Source organism: Etheostoma cragini, chromosome 14, assembly GCF_013103735.1.
Source record: "Etheostoma cragini isolate CJK2018 chromosome 14, CSU_Ecrag_1.0, whole genome shotgun sequence".
In the NCBI taxonomy this organism is placed as follows: domain Eukaryota; kingdom Metazoa; phylum Chordata; class Actinopteri; order Perciformes; family Percidae; genus Etheostoma; species Etheostoma cragini.
This window is the reverse complement of record NC_048420.1, coordinates 12847727-12867996: the sequence shown is the minus strand read 5'-3', so window position 1 is coordinate 12867996 and position 20270 is coordinate 12847727. Positions and strand designations below refer to the sequence as shown.

The following is a 20270-nucleotide window of genomic DNA, read 5'->3' as shown; positions in this document are numbered from 1 at the left end:
TTCTGAAGGCAAAAGGGGGTCCAACCCGTTACTAGCATGGGGTACCTAATAAAGTGGCCGGTGAGTGTATATCAACAATGAAAAAAATCATTAGTTCCAGGCCCATGTTAGACTCTTGTTCACGTGTATAAACAAACAAAAGTTAGAATATACATTCTTAACAATGTATGAACGCATGAACAAGTGTCTGTGTCCACATTCATTTCGCTGAAGAAATTCCTTTGTGTCAATGTCTCTGTTTACAAAAACAGGTGCGCTTGACATAGTAAACATATTAGCCAGAGGGGTTAGAAAATACAGCTAAGCAACTAAGGACTTTTTTTTTTATATACCGGTAAGTATTGACTATCACAACCTAGGAATATATGCAGCATCTTACTGTGACAACAAAGACAAATATGTCATTGAATATACACGTGTTCTAGTTTCAGTTTTGTCACTGGAGGCAGCAGCTACTTTTTGAACTGTGCAAAGTTGGAGGAAAAACATTTGCAAAACAAAAAATGAAGCATTAATAAACATGGAACTTTAGAGGATGTGGTCTTTATCTGGAGGAATTGCTACAGAACAAAGAACAAACAATAACAGCACGACTCTGGGTAGAATGAGTAGAGTTGGATTGAGATAACACAGATATTAACCCACATATTCCTGAAGGACATTTAGTTGTGCAGGAAGCTCATTTGGCTGGTTGGTTGGGTTGTGGGTCTGCTCATCCAGCCGGCCTGCACATCGCAGACAGATGTTCGACCAGCCAAGCCTGCAGCGCCACAGGCAGTGTGTGTTCTAGAAAAACCCGGAGACCAGATGCTGCTACCTGGTGTCCCACCCGCCTGCTGCTCTGCTATACTGGGCATGCTCCAGTGGCCATCACTTGACCTCAAACTGGGTTTTGAGATTGTGCACCGTCAATCATATATATGATGATGGAGTAGAGTAGAGCAGGAACTGAAAGACTTCTTAGGATAAACTCAGCAGGTTTGCCACTGTGTTTCTGACAGGCTGAATTCATATGCCAGGTTGTTTTGAATAATTAATCAAATATGGCAGCTATAAGAAAGTATGAAATACTCGCATGCACGTGAGCCAGAGGATTTGTATTTTTACGATAGAGAAGTCGATCTACAGTGTAATAAAAAAATCTAATAAAAATGAATGTCACACAAAGAATTATTTTAAGATGAAAGCATCAAACGCACATGTAACATCAAAAGATGAAATGCAGCATCTATCTCTTCCAGGCTGATTTTCCATCCAGTTTTGTTCCCCTAATATAAAAACATTTCCTCCCAAACAAACACAGATTTGTTATCCCTCTCCACGGTCCACGTGTCATTAACCAACCCAAGAAAAGATTCAAAGACATTCAACATTAAAGATTTATATGTTCTTTTAAAGTTTCAGCACTGTTTTTGTCTTATTTTTTTGTCAAATGCAGCGTGGTAATGGTGTTTTGCAGTGTGGTTGGTGCTGACCTAGAACTGCCAGAGAGAGGTTGCTGGTCTGACGGCCAGGCTCTTGTCTCAAAACTCACCCTAATGACGGATGCCTCAGTAATGGCATCGCTTCCTCGTAACCTCAAAGGACAGACAGTTTACTTGCTTGTATTCCAACTGTTATTTATATATTATATTGGGGTATGAAAATGACTAGGAGGAAGTTAAGTTATTAGACTTGTACATCTGGGTGGCTGTTTTGTAGAGTATTGTCATAGTCCACCATGCTTCAAATCCATCTTTCCTAGATTATTTTTCCCATCTTTTAATCTATATCAAGGCCCTTTTGTTCAATGTGTTGATTGTGATGAGAGACGGTGCTGTTATTGTCTTGTACATCTGGTGTCTTTGTCATCTCTTTTTCTATTGATATGCATCAATGGGTGCAAGGAAACTTTCACCTTTTTCTCACATTTGGTTGCACGTTTTAGATTTAATAGTCACACATGAGTTACAATGCTCTGATTTGATGCTTAGATTTCAATTAGGCTTTGAATTCCAATAACAGCTCATTGTTCTTGTTTTTATTAGCTGCTTTATCTCTTAGATTCATCAGGCATATCTCAGTGTGTTGTGCATCATTGGGTCTCTCTCCTTACCTGCTCCAGAGAATCATACTGCCCCCTAGTGCCCACGGCCATTAGTAGCAAAATTGATTGTGCAGCCATCAACCAGACAATACCTTGGTACTCTGCCAGCGGCTCGATATCAAGATCTGTCATGGGCAGTGATGCACGACAATAGATTCTACTGATTGGAGTGGTGCACACTCCTGGCTATGACACTGGACTACCGCTCGCTATTGAATGGCTGTTTTTCTCTCTCTCCAGTCAAAAGCCCCTTAATTCAGCAATCAATGTACTCATTTTAATAGCACCACTGCTGTTACCACGAGGAGTGGAGAAATCAGGGTGAGCTGGTGTCAAATCATTTTTTTTGAGGGGAAGACTGCAATTTAGGCTTTGATAGATCTCTGAAAATGACTGTAGATGTAGAAGTGCTGCAGTGGGGCTGTCATGCTGGGCAGTGTTTGTTACTGGAACCAATTGCACAGACTTGTTTAAACGTAATACTATAAAAATGTTGATTCATAGGCAACCACAGATGACCATGCAAATGATAAACTAAGCCTTAACATGTAGTACTAAGATCTGATGATACAGAGTAGAATATTAAATCAATGAGAGAGTCAAAAGACAGAGACAAGGCGCCTTTTGTCCTTCAGCAGCAAACAGCCATTTTCATCAACAAAAGCTTTCATCCAGCATCCTATGTTCTGTTTTTAGTTCTATCACTTTCTAGCTCCAACATGCAATGTGAGCTCAAGCGGCCATCAGCTCCTCTAAAGACATCCTAAGTGCGTGCTCGAAATGACAAGACAGACTAAATACCCTCAAATGGTACAAGACTGCAGAAAGTGGTTTAACAAAGGAGGTATGTAATAAACGCGAGGTGCCTTCTCCCCAATATATCATCCTGAGTGAATTTGCCAATGGTAAATGAGAACGTATGCACCCGCTACTTTGTCATTCTTTACTTTTTTCTCCCCCATGAGGTAGCCATGCCATGCGAGACAGATATTTACACCAAAGGCAATATCCCCTCGCAGTAATTATATCAGAGCGAGAGAATGGCTCATTAACATATGCTAGGCATGTCAGGAATTTACAAGCGCCTTTTGTAGATGCCTCTCGTCAGTGTGCTGCTCCCATCCGTATGGTGTCTCCTTTGAGGATGCAACCGCCTCATTTCCATAGATGTCAATCAAGCTGTGCATGTGTTTTGTTTTTGTTTTTTTTAGATAAATATTCTGTACAAAAACCCAAAGTCCTCTGAATATGGCAATCATAAGGGACAGCTCAATGATATGGAAAAAGTGTGTCTGTATGTGTTTTGTGAAGTGACATGATGAAAACAAAGCGGTAGGGGCAGAATTATCTTGATGTGTCATCAATGCAGAGTGGGTGGAGGGATTTGTATTTGCTTTTCTGCAGTGTGTTAAAGAACCCTGTGTGTTTGTGTGAATACATGCATAAAACTTGACACCAGACCCCAGACAACAGACGAGTCCCGGGGCCACTGAGCTAGTGGTGGTGCTGCTGCTGGTGCTGCTGCGCCACAACTTCACGACCCAACATCTGCTGCGTTAAAGAAAACAGATACTGTTGGTCTTTCAACCATTAGAACGGTACCAGCAGAATGGAGTGACCTACATACACCTCCTTAAAACAATTTAGGAAGTTGTGAGGTGACATTTTATATAATTTTGTGCAAAAATTTAAATGGACTATTCTTACATAGTGCTTTTCTAGTCTTAACTACATAAATTGACATAGTACAGGAACCATTCACACACTGTGGCTGAGGTTTGCCGTACAAGGTGCCACCTGCTCATCAGATGAACATACACACACATTTACACTCCAATGGAGCAGCGTCGGGGGCAAGTCGATGTTCAGTGGCTTGCCCAAGGACACTTTGACATGGGAACGAACCACCAACCTTCCGATTGGCCGGCGACCCCTCTACCACTGAGCCACAGCCGCCCCTTACAATTTACCCTTGAACAAAACAGTGTCTTTGTAATCTTAGTTGTGGTAATTAAGACTTTAAAAAGTCTGTAGTGATGTAACTAAGCAAAATGTACTGTGTATTTATAATAAACATGAGTTGGATTTAATGGGCAATATGATGGTACCTAGTGGGATTATTCAGGGGTAGTGTAACAATTTTAAAAGAACGTTGAATTTCAATTTGAATTATAGAAATCGTGTTAGGTTTTAGCAAACACCCTTGTGCGCTTTCTTGTCAGGAGTTAGGTGAGAAGAGCATTGCCAAAATGATTTCTGTATGGTAAATACAAAACTACTGCCAGCAGCCTGTTAGCTTAGCACAAACTGTAAATGGAAAAACAGCTAGCCTGGCTATGTGGGAGGTAACAAAATCTACTTACTAGCACCTGTACATATACCTCATTCAACTCTCTGCAAGAACGTGAATTAGGGTATATAATCTTGAGATGATCCTAAATACTCTGATACTTGGTCCTGCTGTCAAATACTGGAGACAATGTGAATGGCAAAGAATTATTTCTGTTTTTGCATGGAGCATTGATGTGCTGCGTATTGTTCACATACATTTTAGCCATATTTGTTAGAATCTTTATGGAAAATTAAGCTGAAGTACATAGTATGTAGGGCAAATGTATAAGCTGAGATGTGGCCCCAGTATTCCTGTCTGCTTCTCTTTGTCTGCCTGACCCCAAGGCCATGCCAACGAGGCCAAGACAGACTGGTGTGGTGTTTAGTTCCACCACACTGGCTGACTTGGCTAACTTCTCTCATAGACTAATTGAGTATACAGTAAACTAACTAAGCTGCCTGGAAAAGGAATTCACATCCACTCAAACAGATGCCGGCCTCGTGTTTCTGTGCTGTAAATGTACAGTAGCTTTTAAATTGACTTTGTAAGGTAAGTGAACATGAATAAGAAATAATTTTAAAAGGACATAGATTCATTAGCTGGGAAAGGAAAAGTGGCATAACAGGAGTTTGACAAAAAGGCTACAAAGTGAGATGGAGACGAGTTTGAATAAATCTGGTCTTTTGCCCCAACAAATGTCACTGCAATGACTGAAGACCCAATGTCCATGTCCATCATCAAGCACTCTCTCTATCTCTCTTTTTCTTTCTCATTCATTGTCATTGCCTTTTCTCTTTAAGTGCACTTTCGCCCACACCACTTTGAAATTGATTGAAACAAAATGTCACAATTATGCCCTGTAGCTCGCCGCTTCAATTATTCATCAATTAGGGGCTAGGCTCCTTTTTTTCTCTCCTCTGAGCTGATTTTTCATTCAGTTTGCTCAAAATGTATGGCTCCCCTGCTGTTAACCAGTCCAAAGTCATTAGTTTCTGGGTTTGCAATTAAACCTGATGCCTTATGCATGAGGCTCCGACTCAGTAGACACACGCAGCAGCGGCCGCAGCAGCCAGCGAACGAGCTAGCAAGCTCTGGAGGCGTGGATGGGAAATTAATTTGCTAGAAATGAAGTTTGTTCTCTCTCTCTCTCTCTCTCTCTCTCTCTCTCTCTCTCTCTCTCTCTCTCTCTCTCTCTCTCTCTCTCTCTCTCTCTCTCTCTCTCTCTCTCTCTCTCTTTCTCTCTCTCAGGTTGGAACAGATGCCAATGGCTGGGGATGGGGAAGTCTCACAATAAAGTCTCAGTACAACTTGATCAGCATTGATAAGCAATTACAATCCCACTAGATTTACATAGACAACATATGTGTAGGTGATACATGCTTGTAACATTTTTTTTGTCAGAATGTGTTACTATACTAGGTCTATACACCAGGTCATTAGACACACCTAGCTACCACTAATGCAGTCTAATCCAACAGTCCTGCAATTAATCCTTTCGTTTTGTAGCATACAGTGTTCATTTTTTGTTATAACTGTTGTATAAGAGTAGTTGACTCAACGTTATGATCATTTTGGAGGCTGTAGTTTATGATACTGTAAATCTGTATTTCATTGTACAGAGAAGTGTTTCCATTATTTAGCCTACCCTGATATACACAAGGTGGACAAAATAATACGAACACCTTTCAGTAAAAAACTATAGAAAATATATTACTTTAAAATAAACTGTAATTGTAATGGTTGAGCCTCCATGTAGGGTTCATGTTAAACAAACATGGTGTATGAGCAACAGGGTTGCCAGTTAGATGTTACATACCTGCACTGACAGACCAACGCGAAGAAAAACTGTTGTAGCAACGCAACCATGTATCTAGTATCCAGCTGTTGAAGTGTTTTACTATTATTCAGAATTGTCTGAAAGCTTTGGTTGGCAAACCGCATAAATATATTGAACATGCTTTTAGTCAAAACCTATATTACTGTAAGATCAAAAATGTTCATTGGATGCCACCTAGTGACCAGAGAGTCAAACAACATCTGTGAGATGTTTTTCAGGACAAAAAAACTCACATCCTGAAATCTTAGCACCATATTAGTTTTTTCAGTCGCTTTAGTTCATTTCTCAAATGATCCTCAACATTTGCAAAACAGTAAGTGCATTTCTCAACAACAAAAACTTTACAAATAGCAAAACACCTTGGATTACCTGCAAAATCCTTTAGTTCATCTCTCAAAACTAAATATCTGGATCAATAATCATGTCAGTGCCATCAGAATGATTGGTCATTGTGTACGGATAAGACAGTCAAATTGCTAAGTCATGTTGTGAATATATATTAAATATAATGGCACTCTTTATCTCCCTTAGTCTAATGGCATTGCTTTCTACAACCGCGGTGTAAACAGCCCACTCCTGTTCTGGTGTGAAAGGGGGTCCTCTGCCACCCCTGTGAAGCTGTCTTGCCGTCCTATGTGGAAAAAATATAGTAATGCAAAACACACAATTGAGTAAGATAAAATGTCACTGTTTACTGTAAATTCTACTCACTGTATATTGTAAAATGCAAGTGGAATATTGTATAAAGCATTGCAGAAAGTAGATAGTATTACAGTACAGTGCCTGTTGTTGGATTACATACCTGTTCTGTCAACAAAAAGCCTGAAGGATTGAGGACACAGTTGTGCTCCCAACATTTGGCTGCACCCTTCTACCAGCCTCGGCCATTGTAAGCCCATGATCAAGAACGTGGTCTACAAGTGTGGCTCATCAGGAACGTGCATATGTCCTCTGCCTCTTCCTTTGTTTTGCATCCCAACTCCTTAAATTTGTGTATTAACATATTTGTGCCCATAGTTGTAATAATTCCAACCTCTTTGGTTTAAGTGAAAAAAAATAAGACAGGATAGTGATTGATCAAGTATAGTACTTTTTTAATAAACTAGTATTTATCTTGTAGCCACACCATAGTAGGAGTGTCCATCTGTATTAAAGCACTTGTATGAACAAAGAACGGCACGCACTGGAATAGTCTGCGAACTTCTCATTTTCATGACCTGTAACACATAAAACATGACAAGGCACATTTAATTACTACATGAGACGCTACATATTCATCCTAAATCCTGTATTTAACAGAATCTTTTCACACAATAATATAATCCAATGAAATTAGGACAATAACATTCAACCAACCTTCTTCAGATTGATAAAATGCACACACTCCAGCCAGGTGGTGAGGAGGGGGTTCAAGCAGACCGCACAACAGCTGACATTGGCCAACAAGGCAGTCAGGAGTGGATAGTGGGGAAGCATCCTGTGGACCAGAGAGGATTTGTTCCTGTCTTCTCGCAAGACAAATCTGGCAACCAGTTCCTTTAGGAACAAAAGAAAAAAGAATAATCCATTGTTGCTGAATAAACGAAGACAAATTGTGACATATCTTACAAATACAGAAAGTCTTCTGTCTGCTGTACTTCAGAGACACTTTACCTTTAACGTAAGCACCTCCCCATCCTGCACTGACAACATGGGCTCACAGCAGACAAACCTGTTCCCTTCATAGTAGAGCTCCTTCAGGGACAGCAGGTGAAACTACACAGAGCAATGTCCTGCGTCATGCAGTGATGTTATTCCATATTTTGCAAATGTCACTATGGGACAGCATTGTGCTGCTGAATTACCTAACACCGTATACTGTACCTCAACAGGAAACATGGACAACTTGTTCCCAGCCACATCCAGAACTTTGAGTTTTGACAGTGCCCCCATTCCCTGGGTGAAATGTAAGGTAAGTGTTTAATTATGTAGCTGACATATTGTACTGTGACATTATTATTGTTTTTATTTTTATTAAATTACATCCACAAATACGCACCTCTGGTAGGCTGGTCAGCTTGTTTCTGGCTACATGCAACTTGGTTAGTTCTTTACACTGACAAACCTCATTAGGTAGCCAGGACAAATTATTGGAAGTGAGGTTTATCTCTGACAACATGGTGAGATGACCCAACTCAACAGGGACTTCTTCCAGCTTATTGTCCAGCACACTGAGATGTTGAAGCCTACTCAAACTAATGGAAAAGACAAGTTTGTGTTTTTAACACAAATACATTATTCTTAACCCCTTTGTGAGCTTCATTGGACAATTTCTTGAGAGAGGAAAAGAAGTTTATCAAACAACAATAGAAATAATTTAGCCTAAATTGGTAGTTGTCTTCGGAGCCTAGTATGAATAATGGTATGAAGCTCTTGGATACCATGGTGCTATTAATGTACCTTTTAATTTCTGGTGGAAGTCTTTGAATCTGGTTGTGGTTCAGATTGAGCAAAACAAGGTTCCGTAAGCCATCTGTAAAATATAAATGACAATTTTACCTTTGTTTTCTTAACAAATCTTCCGAGGTGCTAATCACGCAGAGCAGTGTGAACCTACCTATCACATCAGGTGGCACTACTGTAATTTGGTTGCTGAACAGATACAGTTTCTTCAAGGACTCCAGATGGCCCAAAACAGCGGGAACCTCCTTGAAGGCATTATTTCCCAAATTCAGCTCAACCAGCTTAAAGGCGATGCAACACAAACGGTATTTAATCACAAATCTGCGTGGTGTGTAAAACATTTAAGGAGTTGCCTTGGAACATTTCCAGCAAACAAACGGAGCAGACTCACGTGTTGTAGAGAGAGCAGCTCGGCAGGCAGGGCGCTGATGGAGTTGTTGTTCAACAGGAGAACTGCCAGCTTTGGTAATCTGGAAACACACTTAGGAACGGCGTTTATTCTTTTCGAACTCAAATTTAAAGAAGTTGCTCGACCATACAAAGCTCTCACCACTGACTCCGTCATTTCTACAACCAACGCCAAGCAGCACTCACATTTATGTTTCCATGGCGACAAGATGCTTCTTGACGAGCAGTCAGTCAGTGGCGGCCTCTAGTGGTGACAGCGAAGCATAGCAGGATGTGTCCACGTGCTTCAGTGTGTTGATAAATCGAGCTAAATCTCCAAGAATTGAGTAGAACAAATAGTATATTTGTGTACTGCAAATATAGGTACTGATTTTAATATTTTAACTTGTGTTTATTATTCAGTGTGTTTTGTACTTCATCTTGTGTTATACATTGTGTTCTATTTCATTTTTTTTAATAACTGTTCATTCTATGCCCCTTTCACATTACCATAGGCAGACATATATTTTTAAATTATTTTACTTATCCTGTGTTCTGAATTTGTGGTCAAAATATGACAGTCTTCTCTAGATTAAAACAATTAAGACAAATTGAGTCAGGTATTTCTTCATCTTTTGTACAAAGAATTGTTGCTAAACACCTGCAAAGAATTGATGGATGTGCACATGCTGCCTGATGATCGCCCTAAGTTTAAGTTAAGTCAAGAAATAAAATGGCCATCTCTCAAAAGTCTCATGTTGAAAACAAAACATCGCTATTCATGTACAAATCAGAATATTTACTCATAAGACATTTTTAAAAAATGAAGCAGTGATGCCCCCTTTATTAGTATTGTATGTGTTTATGTAACATTGACATGATTGACAAGTTCCACAATTCAATATATTCCAAGAACGATACAAGAGTTCATCAACGCCTCAGTGCCTCTGTTAACATTTTGAATGACATGAATCTTAAATCCTCTCCTGTCCATTCTGGCTAAACAGTATGTGGTATAACACTGCTTCTTAAAATGGGCTGAAGTGAAACATCAGCGTACAATCATTAACACATTTCCCTTCTGTTATATTTTTCAAAAGCACAATGATACTGTTGTCAGAAGTAGATTTCACTCTCCCCACTGTTATCTTTTGACTTCTAAACAGACGACATTCAACCCATTCTGAAAATAGCAACATTCTCTTTTAACCTCAGTTTAACAATGTCTTCAATGAAAGGGGGGAGGGGAGGAGGGGATCTGCCTCTAAATACATTTTGTATTTAGGGCCCTTGGTTGTTTGAACACACTCTGCATTACACACATTGGTTTATGTCACACCAAGACTGAACTGCCTCTCAGCTTTCCTCTGCAGTGGCTGGCTCCTTCAGCCGCTCCACGGAATTGTAGTGCTCTCCAAGTCCATAGGCATGACGCATATAGCTGCAATGGGAAAACATATTCTGTAAGTTAAGAGTTCTGAGGTCAACCTTTCCAAATTCTAAACATTTTTTTACAATGTGTCATTTAATATTGTCAATGCATAGATTAGAGTTATACAATGTTTTTTTTCCGTCTACAGCGGCTTCAGTGTGCTGTGTGATAGCAATTTATTAACATTCATATGCGGTTAAGTCCAAAACAATCCATTATGTCTTTCATGAACAACTACATTTAATGTTTTCAGCTTTGTACATATTTATACATGTTCCTTCTAATCTAACTGTATATATTTTAATAATTATGCTACTGCAAACAGAATCCCTGACAAACAAACAAAATATACCCAACGTACACAAGGGTGATGATGGGTTCACTATCAAATTCCTCCCCGATTTTTATAGACGGGGACTCGGCCTGGATCACTTCCATCGGCAATTGAAGAACCTGGGTCAAAGCTCTTAACTGTTTGGGGAAAGACATTCATAAAAATGAACACAATTATTGAAAAGCACAAATAGCAACTACACAGGGCCTCTGTGACATAACTTTTAACAACTTACTTCCAGTTGTCCACCCCAAGCTGCCGTGTGCTCCGCGTCACTGCAGTATTTCTCAAACTCATCTGGAAACCAAAATTTGCACAAACACTTGAATACAGGGCATAGTTACTTTCTACAAAAAAAAACTTAACATGTCATATTGAATACTTTTGGTCTTTAACGTACTCATACTTCTGACAAATAGTTTCTGAGAAACTAAACAAAAGATCTGAGTGTTACCTGCTGTGTACATGTCCCCATTGTTGGGGTTGGTGAGGAAAGGCAGGAAGTCATCAGCATGGCCTCTCATGTACTCGGCAGTGCGGGAGCGTAGTTCTTTCACACTCATGACTAACCCCGGCTGGAAGAAAAACAGAATAGAATAGGTGTATGAAATTTAGCAATAACATGTAAGAACTTGGATGAAAGTCAGAGCAGCATTGTGCCTTTTTCCAATTGTAGCAACTCTGGACAGTGCAGTGGCGAGGAGTGTGGACTTTTGTTTATCCCATTTCTGATTATGTATTCAAAATAAAGCTATACTATAAAATGTGGACCTTTGATCGCTGTGCCAGCTGGTCTTCAATGGCACGGTACATGCAGTGGCCGTCAGAAGAGATCTCCTTGATCTGAAGCTGTTGCTTGGCAAGTTTCTGAGCCAGCTTCAAACCCTCCTGGTGCCTCACGCCCTGAAGGTTTTGCACCTCGGCCTCTGCTATCCTGCTCTCCCTCTCCTTCTCCTCGGCTGCCTTCTTGTCCTAGAGAAGATCATTTCAATAAAATGCATTTGATTAGTGTTTGAAACCATTACTGAAAGCAAGCAGATGGTTGATTAAACTACCTAATAATCTGCAACATTACTACCTAATAACCTGCTGTATAGGAACTGACATTTGTTTATTATTCAGAGTGGTGTGTTTTGTGAATGGGAGTTCTAGTAAATAAAGATAGATTATTAGCCTGATGAGTGCTTCTTATAGTCAAAAGTCAAAGTCTGCTTTATTGTCAAGTTCTTCACATGTCAAAACATACAAAGAGATCGAAATGATGTTTCCCTCTATCCCACGGTGGAGACAAGACATATAATACCCATTAGGTCCACAGACAAACATAACATTCAAGTTAACGATATAAAAAGTAAAAATAAGAAGACATATACAATGAGGAAAATAAGAGCAGCAAAATGAGTTAAAATGTGCAATTATGCATACAATAGACAGTCAATATAATATAATAGTGCAAAAGTCAGGCGGTAGCATAGTGGTGCCAATTATGTAAGAGCCACTATGCTACCAGCACCGATATGGCTGTGGGTAAACCGCACTTAAAACTGTCCTATTGGACATGGGACCCGTTTCTCACCCTTCTCTTCTGGGCTTTGGTTAAACGTGGCTGTGTGGCCTCCTCTCCTTTTTCTTCTTCACCAACCTCCATCTTCATGGTCTCCACTCCATTTAAAACTTTTTTCACCTTTTAAGATCAAGTGAGGAGAGCTTTGATTATGTTGCACAATGATGTTTATCTAATAGACTTCATATAATCCTGAATAGTGGGATGCAAATGTGAAAAAAATGCATTCTGTGTAATACATATTGTCTTCTTTTACAATGTACCTCCCAACCGAATAAATAAAACTATGTGAAATGTCAATACAGCAGCAAATGGGCAGCCATGTTTCTAGATGTAAAGTCTTAATGCGTAGCCAGGACATTAGTCAGTTGTCTGAAGACATTTACCTCTGTGTCATTGGGAGATTTGAGTTGCCTCAATTCCTCCACATGTTTCTGGCTGAGTTCAGCTTCTATTTTGGCAATCTCCTCCGTCATCTGTTTCCTCCGTTTCTTGTCATTTTTGGGGATTGCAGTTTTCATGCTCTGAATTTTAGCTGAAAATGAAGAGCAGACTGTCTGACAAAGCAGTAATTCAATAAAGCCTAACCACTAAAAACAGAGGACAGCTCCCACTCAGCTGGTGCTGAATGTTGTTCGGAAAAAGGTGAAAAAATAAATAAAATGACCAGGATGATCAACGTGAAGAATACACTCACAGATTGAATTAATGTACTTCAAAACTGCACATTAAAGACATCAAAATGAAAATGTAAACATAAATCATATGTGGCATTCTGGCACAAAACTGCACCTTTTCCCCCAAAACAGTTTAGCGTCCATAGCATGGGAGTGTATGAGTATAACATTTGTCTTTCGGCTATGCCCAAGTATCCTTGCACTATGCTCCACATTTAAATAATTTTATTGATCTCTTCATTGCATTGATCTCATGCCTCTATATTGTTCTGTTTAGAGTATGTATATATTGTGTGTATATATTAGTGTGTATATTTTTAGTTTTGGTTGTTTTGTGTGTAAGCACAGTGTGAGCAACAATGCTCCAAAGAAGAAAAATTCCTCGTATGTGTCCTCATACCTGGCAAATAAAGCTGATTCTGATTCTGATGATGTCACAGCTTTTATTTTGCCTTTTGACAGGTGATGAAAAACATGGCATCAATGATTGGATTTCGGGTGACGGGCACAAGAAGCTTGAAAGTTTCAGCCCATTAAGATTCATGGAGATCTGTACAGCAGCTGATCCATAGACTGGCAAATACCATAGACCGTTAATAATATACAGTCTATGGCAAATACCCAAGAATGAAAACACTGTCAGTCATTTTCTCCTTTGAAATGACATGGATTGTGCTTAATTCGAAGATATTAAAACAACACCTGAGATGCAAACAAGATGACAGAGAACGGGAAACCAGTTGAGATTAGCTACCTTGCATCTCTTTCTTTTCCTTGCGGTGCTGTTTGGCCAGCTGCTCCTCCGGTGTCTCCACTACCTCATCCTCCATGACTGGATGCTGCTCAGTTTGTTCAGCGGTGATCTTTGAGAGCTATACTGAACCCGACACGCGTTAAGTAAACTACGTGTTATGATGTCCCTGTCATAACGTTGGCCAGATCACTGACGAGAGATACAAATATATATTCCGCAATAAATAAATAAAGCGTGCCGATTTGGCCTTGACCGGAAGAGACGACGGAGGGGGGCGGAGCTTGCTTCTTCTTCTCTTCGCTAAACTCCGAGTATAATCTTGCTTTACCGCCCCCTGTTGGCTATTTACTATACTACAGTTATCTTCTGACTGACGCCAGCAGTAAAATGGGTGTTCATTCAAATTATCCTTTCTATTTGTGTAAATATGTATTCAAATTGCGTGATATATTTTAAGCAAGATCTTATCATGGACCAGTGAGAGAACACATGTTGTTCTTGATACAAGGGCCCTGAGTCACAATGTTTTAGATTATGTGACATTATGTGAAAAATGCTCACGCTTCCTCTTTTCTCTGGGTCTTATAGCTGCTCAGACATCACATCCCTCTTCACTCCTATTCTTTTAAACGCAGGTTCCCAACCAGGGTTCTCATCACCATAATAGATCGAAAGTTTAACATAAATCAATAGGTTTTTACATACGCTGAGTAACAATCCCTCAATCAACTATTCCGGAATTGGCAGTGTTTTGTTTTAATGTAGGCCTATATAATGATACATATTTTAGATATCCATACTGTCATATCTTCTAGGGTTATTACCCTTCAGTGTTCATTGTTTCTGGCCTAGCAGCATGGGCCACATGTCCAACTACACTGAACAACATTATAAATGCAACACTTTCATGAGCTGAACTCAAAGATCTAAGACTTTATCTATGCACACAAATGTGAGCACTTCTCCTTTGCTAAAAATAAAAGTGCTGCTTTTATAATTTTGTGCAGTGTGTAATAATGTATGATACAATATACTGTGCTCTTACATCTGTAAATTTGTTCCTTTCAATCTAAACTGTGCGTTTAAGCTTCACAAATATAACTGCCTGGAGTTGGAACCTTTAATGAGAGGTTCTCTTAACGTTTTTTTATAATAACTTTTATATCCTCTTCAGGTAACCTTCCTAGAGCCTGTCTTGTGTTCTTTCAAGAATAACCTTCTGGGAACCTTAAGGGAACATTCCTCAGAGTTTTTTTTTTTTCTCAATATGTCATAACAATAACCTTCTCAGAAGCCAAACCTTAAAGGTGGTTGAGACCAGTTGCATGGTTGCTATTATTATTAACAGTAACAAAACTGGCCATATCTACAAATATTGTTTAATATCTCTGTTTATGGACACACCATGCTATTTGTCTCCCACCTGCTTCAGTTTTGTTCATTTTACACAAACAGCATTAAGGGGTGTAGCCTATATTTTTCCTAGGCTGTATTTATAAGTATATAAATGTGTCTGTTAACAATCCAATATTATTTAAATATATAGGTTTACCTTATATTCAAAACATTTATGCAAAAATTCCCCATTGATCATGTAGATTGTATACAAAGTAAGCCCATAACAATATTCAATGGATTAGTTTTATTAGCATAACATAAATTACCATTAATAAACATCTATAGTTGTATTGGTAACATTAGCTAATTGGATAAGAAACTCATTTTTGTAGGGCAGACTTGCTGTGTGACGTGGCACGGGGGGCGGAAGAGCTTGTTTGTGTTTTGGTTCTAGGGGAAGTTGCGAGAAGAAAGAAAGGAGGAGACGTGACGGGATTATTTTTTTGGTTCCCCAACACCACCCCACCACAGTACCCCGGGTTCCGTGTGTAAATACTACAGCAGTGGTATTTGAAGTTCAAAACATCGTCTACATCTCAGGTAATGCATTTGACATGAATCGACAAGTGGTGTGGTTTCCAGCTGGCTGACAGGCTTACGCTCATCGGGGTCTACGTTAGCTAGCGCTGTCGCTAGCTGCCTCTAGCTAATGTCGGTAATGTTTGATAGCTAAGGGAATGCAGAAATACAGGCCTTTGTCACATTTTACCATGTCCAGCTGTTGCTCTTCTGTATTGACGTTAGAAATTGGCTAGGAATGTGTGGTATAGCAAGCTGAATGAGTGTTGACTTTGTGATTTCTAGCTAACGTTAGCTAACAGATAAATTGATGCAATCCGGTCTAATAGTGCTAGCAAGCGAACGTACGTGTTTGTTAACTCAGGGTTTGGCTAACGTTAACGTTAATAACTTGGTCCAACCACCATAGCATTTCAGTTTGATCTTGTGTCGAAATACAACGACTAGCTTGTTAACCCATCGCTTGTTTTGCGTAGCTAGCTAGCTAGCTAGCTTAGGTAACGTTAGCTTAGCCTGTCATTTTATGTTTATTTCAAAAAGTGGTTGGGAGATACCGGTGGCCAGCTATGGTTGCTAACAGCAAGTAACTAGCTTGAAAAAAAAATTGTACCCCTATTACATCAAAACTGATACATGACTACAGCTAAGCAACTGTGTTTACAGTCAACTAACGACAGTCAAATTCAAATATGTTGTGAGCATTGCAGTGCGCAGCGTTTGTTGACAGTTCCTGTCGTGAGACTGAGTAAACGCAGTTACTGTTTTTAGGGAGTAGTTTCTTATGCGTGCGTATTTTCTTTTTGCTTGCCTGCTATTTCTTGTCAAATGTTCTTGGTTAAATAAGCATACATGTCTGACCTAGCTAGGTACATCGGGAACGACCTCACTAGTCACTTTCATGGGCTTTGGGTTCCATAGCTTTTTATTCAAGAGGATTATTATTGGTATTGCAACATAAGTCAAAGTTTTACACACACACAGAGGCTTAGGCTAAACTGTGGACTCAATATTCACCATAGAAGCCAGGATCACCTCAAAGAACATAATGAGCAAACATGTTGCTAATATGCTTAACAAAGATTTATTTTTTTTTTTTACAGAACCATTATACGTTTTTGCATTATATAACATATGAGTATGATAAGGTATTTGTTAGTAAGCATAATATATATATCTCCTGGACAAGGGAGTTGGTGGGGTGCCCAGTGAAGTCATTATAAGCCGGGGAGATTCCACAGATAGACTTAGATTTAGCTTTATTAATCCTGCAAAGAAATTTACAGTTGTTAGAGCATCCGATACAGCATGAGAAGGCGAAAAGAAGAATACAAAACACAATGATAATAATGCACAGGACAAGACACAGTACATGTTGTCACATGAAGGGATTTTTTGAGGTGACCGGGGCAGGGAGGTGAAAGAACAAAAAGAAGGCGAGAAGTATATAAATGTGTCTGTTATATTATTATAACAGAGATTGAGATCATGCTCAGGACAAATTCCCCATGGAAGTCGGCCATATAGACTATGTTTCTCCTGACAACAGCCATCTGTTGCATACAAATTAGTCAGCAGTTCAGTCCTAAATAAGTTACTAAGCAATGCATGAATGCATGGCATTTATCTATACAGAAGTTCCTGCAGCTGTAAAACACCCAAATAATGTGGGTGCGTGGAACTCAACTGGTCCTTGACTAGGCTTTCTTTGCTTTATGTTGCTGTATGTGGTTGTGATGGGCTTTGCCGATCAAGTTCTATATTTCGAATTCCCTTTGGATATTACCCATTACTTAAAACCGCCACTAACTGCTTGCACAAAATGATTACTCTCAGTAGTAGGAATGCATGTTATATTGGCAATCAGATGAGCACCAGCCAATGGTGGTCATTGTTTTATACATCTGTATTGGTCCAATGAGCAACGTTTATTCTGAACAGAGTTCACCACATGTTTATTTCTTGTTGATACTTAGTAAACGTATTTGTTCTCTTGCTTCTTGCAGCAGAAGTCCCGATAGTGAGGTTTGGCAAACAGAGCACCGGGGGATCTGACTAGGTCATGGCCAATCGGGGAGGAGCTACGAGACCCAATGGACCCAATGCAGGGAACAAGATCTGTCAGTTTAAACTGGTGCTGTTGGGGGAGTCAGCGGTTGGAAAGTCCAGCTTAGTGCTCCGCTTCGTCAAGGGTCAGTTCCATGAATTCCAGGAGAGCACGATAGGAGGTGAGCTTCATATCAACAAACCTGGCTATTTTCCATGAGATACCAGTTGGTAATGCCCAATGACGTGAATTTAAGGGCAGGTGCCCTTTCTTACAGCCAATTGGGTGCTTTGTTACTGTCGGGACAGCACCATACAATAACATTTTCCAAGCTCTAGAATAAAAAGTATTTGGAGCAGTGTACCATTTTGTTGTACCATCAAGTAGCATGGAAATTGTGTTTGTCTCACATAATGAAAAAAAATGACATTGCTTTGTTTTCATATACTTATGACCTGCATTGTTTACATAGTTTTGTAAAAAAGTATTGTTTGATGTAAATATTGCTTATCCTTTGCCTTATTCTTCCATTTCAGCTGCATTTCTCACCCAGACAGTGTGTCTAGATGACACAACAGTAAAGTTTGAAATATGGGACACCGCAGGTCAGGAACGTTACCACAGTTTGGCACCAATGTATTACAGAGGAGCACAGGCCGCGATCGTGGTCTATGACATCACAAACGAGGCATGTTCACTCACCCCTGACTAAGTTCTTTATACAATTTTACTACATGTTACTCTCACTTAACATCCGGTTGATACTTACCATAATGATGTATTCAAAATAATGTCAGATTACTTCAGAAGTGTAAAACATGATATGAAAATGAAAAGTGTGGTTTTTGAAAGGAAATATCTGTTTCTGATCAAATGAAGGTACTGACAGATCACACAATTTTTTCCTATTTGTAGGAGTCCTTTGCAAGGGCAAAGAACTGGGTGAAGGAGCTGCAAAGACAAGCTAGTCCTAATATAGTCATTGCTTTGTCAGGCAACAAGGCTGACCTAGCCAGCAAGAGAGCTGTCGACTTCCAGGTCAGAGCAACCAACCAAACTGTGTCTGTGTCTTGGTTTTATATATAGATATCTCTGTTTTGTTTTGATGTTGTTATATTCAAAACATACACGACAAGTGATCAGTTCCATTATTCTGCCCTGCCAGGACTTGCAGTCTCAATACCACATCTAATTGTCATTCATAGTCCCTGACTCATGCATGTGTGAGGGCGTATGGAAAACTGATGGTGTTTACATTGTGTTGACAGGACGCCCAGTCCTATGCCGATGACAACAGCTTACTTTTTATGGAGACATCAGCCAAGACATCTATGAATGTGAATGAGATATTTATGGCTATTGGTGGGTAATTCTTGACACTTTATTCATCTATTTACAGACCGGTACCAGAGCCAAATGTATTATTCCTACTGGTATTTGATGTGATTTATATTTTATATTGCTTTTACTGTTGTTGAGTGTGGTTTGTTTTTTTTCCCTTCAGCAAAGAGATTGCCGAAGAGTGAGCCCCAGGCTGCAGGAGCCAATAGCGGGCGGAACCGGGGGGTTGACCTGACAGAAGCTGCCCAGCCTGCCAAGGCTTCGTGCTGCAGTAACTAACGTGAAAGAACGCCTTCCCACCCACCAACCTGTAGAGCAGTAACTGATGTGGCCGATGCCCTGAATGCCACCACAGTTACTAATGCAATGTGTTGTACTCTATCTCCAATTCTCTGATCTGCATTCAAGAAAAGATGTGCGCGCCCCCCCTTCTTTTTGCAGTAACAAAGTTAATGCCAATACACTGATCTCCCCACATGGCCCTGCCTCCTTTCCTCCATCATGGTTCTGCTGCTACCTGGTTAAGCCTCCTAACCATTCTTTCCTACTTTCTGCTATCCAGCTTGTTACATCTATCATTTATTATGGATAGATTAACGAGCAGATATTAGGGACATTAGCGCACCCTGCCTTCCATCATCTTGCTTCCAAAGTGTAGATATGAGTTTAATTTAGAGGAAGTGGTTACTTCCCTTTTTGTGGGATAGCTTAGGACTCTACTACTTCATTTCTTATACCCGTCTTCTGTTTTTGTTTATATATTTTCTTTTTATATAATTTTGTTACGTATGGTTTTCTACAATTTTGTCAAAATTTCAGATGCACAAACCTTTATACTTACCTACATAGACAAATAAATTTGTCTGCAGTAGCACAGGAAAAGGAAGACTATCAGAGAGGAGTTTATGCTTGTCAATCTGAGAAAGAGGAAAGGAAGGCCGAGAGAGACCCCAAAAGAGAGGTGTGGCTTTTAGGACCTCTAAGCTCTACACTTTTCTCTTGCCACTTGGGCCCTTTTATCTTAAAATGTAAAACTATTTGTGGACTGTAGTCCTTTAGGATTCTGTCACTCTCTCTAATTCCCTCTGCCTGCCCTCACCATCCATGTCCTTACCCCCACTAA

The 20270-nt window shown here is 39.7% G+C and overlaps 3 protein-coding genes across 5 annotated transcripts; 1 reads left to right on the top strand and 2 right to left on the bottom strand.

The window, feature by feature from the left end:
- Window positions 1–7324: 7324 nt before the first annotated feature.
- lrrc69 (leucine rich repeat containing 69) lies at window positions 7325–9332 on the bottom strand. 2 transcript variants are annotated; one of them, XM_034892165.1, is made up of 8 exons: window positions 9089–9332; window positions 8852–8978; window positions 8695–8767; window positions 8294–8489; window positions 8119–8190; window positions 7909–8010; window positions 7612–7791; window positions 7325–7472 (listed from the first exon to the last, which is right to left on the bottom strand). In XM_034892165.1, exons 1-8 carry the CDS (start codon window positions 9260–9262, stop codon window positions 7365–7367), a joined length of 1032 nt encoding a protein of 343 aa, XP_034748056.1. In that variant the 5' UTR covers window positions 9263–9332; the 3' UTR covers window positions 7325–7364. The 2 variants fall into 2 exon arrangements, with proteins under 2 accessions (XP_034748056.1, XP_034748057.1); XM_034892166.1 differs by having other exon boundaries at window positions 8852–8942; window positions 9089–9298.
- Window positions 9333–9925: 593 nt separating this feature from the next.
- otud6b (OTU deubiquitinase 6B) lies at window positions 9926–14134 on the bottom strand. Its single transcript, XM_034892021.1, has 8 exons — window positions 13846–14134; window positions 12801–12949; window positions 12427–12534; window positions 11622–11822; window positions 11305–11425; window positions 11086–11147; window positions 10878–10987; window positions 9926–10525 (listed from the first exon to the last, which is right to left on the bottom strand). The coding sequence occupies exons 1-8, from the start codon at window positions 13919–13921 to the stop codon at window positions 10441–10443; spliced, it is 912 nt and encodes a 303-aa protein (XP_034747912.1). The 5' UTR covers window positions 13922–14134; the 3' UTR covers window positions 9926–10440.
- Window positions 14135–15575: 1441 nt separating this feature from the next.
- On the top strand, window positions 15576–20024 carry rab5aa (RAB5A, member RAS oncogene family, a). 2 transcript variants are annotated; one of them, XM_034892022.1, is made up of 6 exons: window positions 15576–15783; window positions 17766–17987; window positions 18343–18494; window positions 18722–18844; window positions 19075–19168; window positions 19311–20024. In XM_034892022.1, exons 2-6 carry the CDS (start codon window positions 17822–17824, stop codon window positions 19424–19426), a joined length of 651 nt encoding a protein of 216 aa, XP_034747913.1. In that variant the 5' UTR covers window positions 15576–15783; window positions 17766–17821; the 3' UTR covers window positions 19427–20024. The 2 variants fall into 2 exon arrangements, with proteins under 2 accessions (XP_034747913.1, XP_034747914.1); XM_034892023.1 differs by having other exon boundaries at window positions 15613–15783; window positions 17769–17987.
- Window positions 20025–20270: the final 246 nt, after the last annotated feature.

What these genes read in the sequence shown, in the direction of transcription:
- lrrc69 (XM_034892165.1), bottom strand. Translation starts at nt 9,262, where the DNA reads ATGACGGAGTCAGTGGTGAGAGCTTTGTATGGTCGAGCAACTTCTTTA. An exon ending in CTTCCACCAGAAATTAAAAG is followed by an intron (nt 8,490 to 8,694) that starts GTACATTAATAG and finishes CTTTTCCATTAG; the next exon opens with TTTGAGTAGGCTTCAACATC. An exon ending in GGGAGGTGCTTACGTTAAAG is followed by an intron (nt 7,792 to 7,908) that starts GTAAAGTGTCTC and finishes TTGTTCCTAAAG; the next exon opens with GAACTGGTTGCCAGATTTGT.
- otud6b (XM_034892021.1), bottom strand. Translation starts at nt 13,921, where the DNA reads ATGGAGGATGAGGTAGTGGAGACACCGGAGGAGCAGCTGGCCAAACAG. An exon ending in AGCTGGCACAGCGATCAAAG is followed by an intron (nt 11,426 to 11,621) that starts GTCCACATTTTA and finishes TTTTTCTTCCAG; the next exon opens with CCGGGGTTAGTCATGAGTGT. An exon ending in TGGGGACATGTACACAGCAG is followed by an intron (nt 11,148 to 11,304) that starts GTAACACTCAGA and finishes TTTGGTTTCCAG; the next exon opens with ATGAGTTTGAGAAATACTGC.
- rab5aa (XM_034892022.1), top strand. Translation starts at nt 17,822, where the DNA reads ATGGCCAATCGGGGAGGAGCTACGAGACCCAATGGACCCAATGCAGGG. An exon ending in CCAGGAGAGCACGATAGGAG is followed by an intron (nt 17,988 to 18,342) that starts GTGAGCTTCATA and finishes CTTCCATTTCAG; the next exon opens with CTGCATTTCTCACCCAGACA. An exon ending in AGAGAGCTGTCGACTTCCAG is followed by an intron (nt 18,845 to 19,074) that starts GTCAGAGCAACC and finishes TTGTGTTGACAG; the next exon opens with GACGCCCAGTCCTATGCCGA.